Here is a 7,018-nt window from a genome sequence, read left to right on the forward strand (position 1 = left end):
TATATATATGCCAAACAAATAACATCGAAATGAAAGGAACCCGTTCACCCACTCACTTTGCGAGTGCCTGAGTCGTCACGTTCTGTGGACATCCATCGCGGCGGCTCCGTTCGCAACTCAGTCGCCGTGCGAAGTGCGCGGCGGGGTTGATTATTTTATTTTATTTTAAAAAGTGAATTCGATCAACGCGGTCTCTTTGAGTGGGTGCCATAAAAGGTGCAAAAAAAATCATCATTCATTATTATAATAATGATAGGCGACGTTTCGGGCAACGCTCCTGCTTCATAGCAGAGGCATGATGCGATGCTCGCCGCTTTGCGATGATGAGCGGCTGTTGCTCGACACCGTCGCCTATTACACACACACACATCCATATATATAAAGTATATATTATATATAGATTACATATTATATATACCTGTAATGGCTACAGTGCTATTGTTACCATGTGCAGAGTTTTAGTTCAAGAGGACGAAGCCGCTCTGGGTGCGCGCTCGTGGCGAGCCGGGAACCCGCGAACTCGGTTCGCGTTGGAGTCGCGAACCGCCACGGCTTCCAACACCGCGCCTGGCAAGCGCAACGCCCGGTCCCAGATCCCGGGCACGGGCAGCCCCGGGCGCATCGTCGCGCGCGTGGTGGTGACGCGCTTTGATGTCGCCCGTTTATAACGCGCGGTTACTTCGCGCTGTGACTGCGATGCGCTAGAAACGACGGTGACTGCCGCGAGCCGTACAATTATGGCAGGGAACTTTTGTTGTTATTAGTCACGTGTTAATAATTAAAGACTCTTTCGAATGATGATAAACACACACACACACGTATATAGTACAAATGGCAGTGTGCGTGTGTAAAGTGTGGTGGCGGAGCGCTGGCGTGAGGCTTCAGTGTTTAGCGCGCTGCGTGATGAAACTCCGGCTCGCTGAGTTCGTTTCCCGACCACGGCTACGCACTCGTGACAAGTGAAATCCGAACCGGACTTGTGCCCCCTCCCCGGCGACCCCTTCACCAATCCGCACTGGCCCGCGTAGGGAAGTAGGGTCAAACAGCCCCCCGTAATCGACACGGCATGGGGAGGCCTTCATCCAGCAGTGGACTGACAATCGGCGCTGTACTTAATCCCAATAATTGTCATTCCCATACAGACGATGACACTGTTGCGTGAAGACTTCCCAACACCGCCTACAACAGCGCCACTGCCTGTCACGACGAACGTCTCGTCCACGCGTCTGTCTCGCCGCTGCGCTGCTCGGAGTGCGCGCCAGCGAGGCCGTGGCCACCGACGGCGCCCCAGGCCGACCTCGTTGGCCTCGTGCTCACCGCTGACGCTCAGACGCGGCCCAACTCGGCCCGGCGGCGTTCGTAGCGCAGGGCGCGAATCCGCCGCGCCAACCCCGTTGTGCTGGTTGTGACTGCGATGACGGCGATGGTGGTGGTGATTAGCCGCTGAACGCCATTAAATGTTGTTGATTGTAATTAAACTCACGTGAATCATCGCGCGCGCGCGCGCACGTGAGCGCCAAACGGAGCGGACACGTGGGCCGTAGACGACACAACAAATGTACAGATTTATTAAAATATATACACGGTGAGAACGACGCAAACGTTCCGACAGCGATACAGGAAGGACTCACAGAGCACCGAAGGTTTCACCTGTGCACGAGGGGAGGGCAGGTGCGATGTGGGGTGTGTCGGGGGAGGTGTGTGTGTGGGGAGGTGTGTGTGTGGGGGGAGGTGTGTGTGTGGGGGGAGGTGTGTGTGTGTGGGGGGAGGTGTGTGTGGGGGGGATGGTGGCTGGGCAGGTGTGAGGTGTTGGGTTCAGATGTGAGAGCGAGGTGTGAAGCCCTCAGACGCGTGAACTGTACGAGATAAGATTTATTTTATTGTTGTGTCCAATGTCTCGTGGCTTCCCGGATTTAGCGACGACGCAATTGAAAGAAGCTATTACGGGGTAGCGAAGTGTTTCAAAATACTCGAGGACACCCATCACTCGCGCGGCACACGACTCTCTCGAAAACACGCGATCCTCCTCCTCCATCATCGCTCCACTCGCCTTGGCAGGGAAATTCAAGCGGTGATTTCAAGAGTCACGGGGCGCAGCGTACGGTACACACACACACATATACTGTGGTCTCCACGAGTCAAAAGCCTTCTCCAGGGAGGTCGATAGAACTCAATTCAACTCAACTGGTCGCTCGCAACAACAGAGGTAACTTCCAAGCCACGTGGGCAACTCGTATAATCTTCGTTATTGTTTGTACACACGTCAGTAAATGTACACACTCCGCTTGGCGAACCGACACGATACATTACATTCATTCCCCGCTCGTCATATACGTTACCTAAGGGAGGGCAGGGAGGGGTTAAGATTATGACTGTCGTTTAACAAACAAGCAATTCACAGTTCACCAGAGTCTGTGCGCAAGATTACATCACGGCATGAGTGCACGAATCGACGGCACGAAGAAGCAACGGACAGGGACCCGGGGAGTGGGGTTAACGGGAAGGGTCGGGTGATGAACGACTGAACGACCGATCGGATGAGCGAATGAATGACCGTCGTTCCGTCACTCCTGTCCGTGAACGAACAGCCCCAGGTACTCTCCCTCCGCCTTCACCTTGGCACGGAACGCGTCGTGGTGCGGGTACATGGTCGCGCCGTGGCCCAGGACATCCGCGGAGGCGGCCGCGCAGTCCGCCGAGAGGCGCCGCCGCTTCGCTGCGCCCAACCCCCCGGCCCCCCCGGCCCCCCCGGCCTCGTAGTCGGCGTGGGCCATGCGGTAGGCGGCCGGTGTCTCGCTCCAACTCGAGTCAGACGGCGCCTCCACGCCCGAGCCGTCGCCACCGCCGCGCTGCTCGGGCGTCCGGTTCAACTCCCCGTCTCGCGGCGGCGCCCCGGAGCCGTGGAGGCCGGACAGCGAAACGTCGGCGTCGTTGGCCACCGCGGCGGCGGCTGCGGCGGCGGCGGCGGCGGTCGAGGCGGATCCGTCGCGCAAGTCGGCCGCGTCCAGAGCGCCGGCGGCGCCGTACGACGGATAGGGGGACAGCGAGTTCCAGCCGTTGCTGGGGAAGGCGGCCTCGGAGTAGTAGGTGAGGGCGTGAGCGCTCGCTTGGAACGGCAGCGGCTTCATGTTCACGCCGTAGGGGTAGGGGGCCAGCTCGCGCTCGTAGGCGGGGGACACGAACCAGCGCTGGGACGCGGCGGCGGCTGCGGCGGCCGCGGCGGCGGCGGCGGCGCTCGAGCCGGGGTCGTCCGCCTGCGGGAAGAGGCCCAGGGCCTGCGGCACGGCACGCTCGCCCCCGTCCACGCCGTAGCGAGCCTTGGCGATGGCCGAGCCCAGGGACGGGGGCAGCAGGTACTGCCCCGGCGCTACGCAGCGAGCCCCCGGGACGATCTGCGTGGAGGGGGGCGAGTTGGTGGGAGAGGGACTCTGCCCGTCCGCCTCCATGCCCGTGTAGATGCTGCGCGCACACGCGGACGGGACACGCGGCGTGCTGTCAGCGGACGCCTCTTGAGACCGAAGGGGCGCGCACGTGCGCAGGGTGGGTGGGGGGGGGTCTAGCGAGCACCACGTCCCGCACGCCGTTGTTCGTGCAGCTTTAATACTTTACGCACCGCGATCGGCACTCGTTTTAGACCCGGGTAGACCTGCGGGAGGAGCCGCAGGGAAAGTTCTGATACGTAGTGTGTGTGTTACGTATCTACGTAGTGTGTGTGTGTGTTACGTATCTACGTAGTGTGTTACGTATCTACGTAGTGTGTTACTACGTACATACGTAACACACTACGTAGGGAAAGTTCTGATACGTAGTGTGTTTGTGTGTTACGTATCTACGTAGTGGGTGTGTGTTACGTATGTACGTAGTGTGTTACGTATGTACGTAGTGTGTTACGTATCTACGTACTGTGTTACGTATCTCCGTAGTGTGTTACGTATCTACGTAATGTGTTGTGTATCTACGTAGTGAACCGTGCTTATCGGAGGTGCGGGGGAAGAACAAACAGAAACGCAAAAAACAGTTCGAAAGAAACGAGTTTTCAAGTCAGATGTAAAAGTGTGTAGCGCCAGTGGTTTCCTCATATCGGAAGCAAGACGTTCCAGACGGCCGCAGAAGCGCATTTGAAAGCGCGCAATGCAGTGGCCGTCTTTTGCTCGATGGTTAGAAACCACTTGCCACTGATGTTAGCCGTGCCTCGGAATCAAACCCAGGTGACCGGGTTCCTAGCGCAGTGCGCAAACCACTCCGCTATTACTCTTCACGACATGAATGTGCACACACAACAACAATTACACACAACAAACACATACACAACAATCACACACAAACACATACACAACAATCACACACAAACACATACACAACAATCACACACAAACACATACACAACAATCACACACAAACACATACACAACAATCACACAAACACATACACAACAATCACACACAAACATATACACAACAATCACACACAAACACATACACAACAATCACACACAAACACATGCACAACAATCACACACAAACACATACACAACAATCACACACAAACACATACACAACAATCACACACATACACAACAATCACACACAAACACATACACAACTATCACACACACATACACAACAATCACACACAAACACAACTATCACACACATACACAACTATCACACAAGCACACGTTTACACAACAACCACAAATAAACACAAAGATCCCCCTTATAGCCTTAACAGACTGTTGGGGCAAGTGCTGTGAGTGAACAAGGGGGTGGGTGTCCAGCAGCACACCCGAAGCACGCTCTCACAGACACAAACAACAACAAGCACACACAACAACAACAACAACGATATAAACACACAAACGCACGTAAACACAACAGTCGCCACTAAGTGGTGATGATGTCACCACGGCGCTCGTGCCAGGCTAGGTGCACTTTGAGGCCACGTGAACAGCAACACACACAAGATCCCCGCGTGGAAGCCGTGCCCGTGGGTGGTACAAACGAGCACACGTGGGCACGTCGGTAGGCGACGTTGGGCAACCATTTGACTCCGGCAACAATCACAGCAGCAGCAGCTGCCTCCGTGCGTCCCTACCCGTGAGAAGCACGCGCAGCCACGACTCTCTCTCTCGCCTCGATGGCGAACGCTCTCCACCCAACAGATGTCGCGCCACTCACGACGACGCCACGCAAGCCGTAGACGCCTGTCGCTCGCCTATCTTTACGAACGTTGCGCGGAGTGAACACGCACGGGGCAGCAACTTTCGCCCAGTGGGTGGTCGCTCGTTCTATTCTGCTGCTCCCAATGTCCAGAAGTCTCTTTTTCTCTCCCCACCCCCCCCCCCCAGATACCCTCTCTCCGTCTACGAGGTTAACGCGCCCACTATTGCTATACAACGCATCGAAATGCAGTCGGGTTGTAGACGCGACGATTGTATTGTAAACATACGGAAGGTTACAGTGCATTATTCCCGATTGATAATGATCAAAGTAAAAAGGGACTTGGGCAGGACACGCCGTGAGAAGGGATGGCGATGTCTGTCGGTGGTCGAAAGGAAGTGACGGGGCAGTGGCAGCCAAGGGATGTATCACGGCTCGAGATGACATGCAGGGCACTGCGTGGATTGTTACAGCGCAGGATCGCGAGAGACGGGAGGCGGCTCGGGAGAGAGGCCTTCATCCAGCAGCGCATTTATTGCAAGGATGAGATGACGATGATGATGGTTTTAATGGTCGGGGCAAGGATGGAACGTGGGATGTCACTGTTACCAAAACAATAACTAAATATCTCTCTCTCTCTGTGCTGGGCGGAGCACCGAGGCGCGAAGTGTCCGACAGCCGGGAGGGTGGCAGGCATCATCTGTACGACTCCAAGCGGTGGTCCGAGACGCACGTGGGGACCGCGACGGCCCCGTGGGTGCCGTGCGCGGCTCTCTGCGTCGTTGTTCGCAGTACTCACGCGTCGTAATTGTCGCGGAACCCCTTGGCGAATGGGTTGTGGTCGATCTTCAGCTGCGTTATCTGTGGACGAGAAGCAGCGGGCCAAGCCCCGGGGCTTTAGCGCGGCGCTCGCCGAGGCCGGCGCGAACGCTGCCGAACTTCCATCCGAGAAGGGCGCGATCGTCCCCAGAAACCCCCCCACCCTCCCCGTCACCACCACCACCACCATCACCACCACCACCACAACCACCACCACGCCGCCTGCCCAGGCTCGCCTCCACACCTACCTACGGCACCGCCGGGGACGATGTCGAGACGATGGGTTTTTTTCATGTTACGTGGTGAAGCCCCACTGAATTACGTAGCTTTTTTTACAAATGCGACCTGGCGATCACACAAACGATAGCCCAACGTGTAAATGTCTACAATGTATGGATATTCCACTGCCACCCCTGTCGACCCACTGCTGGATGACTAGACACGAGGATAACGACCTCGCGACCAACAGGTCAACCGGGTGGTTATCGCGACAATTGTTGCGTAACCTTGCTCAGAGTTGGGGGGGGGGGGCGGGGAGGTCTCAATCGCCCCCACTCCAAACCCTCCCGTGCGCTCCGGGGCTGACCGGCCTTCATGCTTGCTTGGCACGACAGTCTGTTGTAGGCTATACGGGGGAACTTTGTCTTTTGTGGCCGTGGTGGTGATGGAGGCAGTGGCGGTGGTGATGGACGGTTGTGGTGGTGACGGCAGCGGTGGTGGTCGTAGTGGCGGTGGTGATGATGGAGGGCGTGGTGGTGATGGAGGTAGTGGTGATGGTGGTGATGCTTGTGATAGTGGTGATGGTTGTGATGGTGGAGGTGGTTGTGGTGGTTGTGGTGGTGTTGGTGGTGCTCACGTCGGTGTTCTGGTAGGCGGTCACGGCGATGAACTGCGTCTCGGGGAAGGTGAAGGAGTGTGTGCGGCTCTGCTCGGACCCCTCCGGAAGGGCCGCCGCCGCCTCTCCCGCGCGGGACACGAGCAGGCGGGGCTGGTATTTGTGCAGCGACTGCAGCACGATCATCTGCCAGCACAACGTCAT

General features: G+C 56.9%; 1 protein-coding gene across 1 annotated transcript in view; it reads right to left on the reverse strand.

The window, feature by feature from the left end:
* Nucleotides 1–1,543: 1,543 nt before the first annotated feature.
* The window catches only part of LOC116943951 (T-box brain protein 1-like), a 12,012-nt gene continuing 6,537 nt past the window's right edge, over nucleotides 1,544–7,018 (reverse strand). Inside the window, exons 4-6 of the mRNA XM_032957323.2 lie at nucleotides 6,836–7,000; nucleotides 5,960–6,021; nucleotides 1,544–3,459 (exon numbers count right to left, since the gene is read on the reverse strand). Of these exons, the coding sequence (XP_032813214.2) occupies nucleotides 2,565–3,459; nucleotides 5,960–6,021; nucleotides 6,836–7,000 (1,122 nt within the window). The 3' untranslated portion in view covers nucleotides 1,544–2,564. The remainder of the gene's footprint in view (nucleotides 3,460–5,959; nucleotides 6,022–6,835; nucleotides 7,001–7,018) is intronic.

This window comes from Petromyzon marinus, chromosome 19 (genome assembly GCF_048934315.1).
Source record: "Petromyzon marinus isolate PM22_M1 ecotype Great Lakes invasive population chromosome 19, UKy_Petmar_22M1.pri1.0, whole genome shotgun sequence".
Lineage (NCBI taxonomy): Eukaryota > Metazoa > Chordata > Hyperoartia > Petromyzontiformes > Petromyzontidae > Petromyzon > Petromyzon marinus.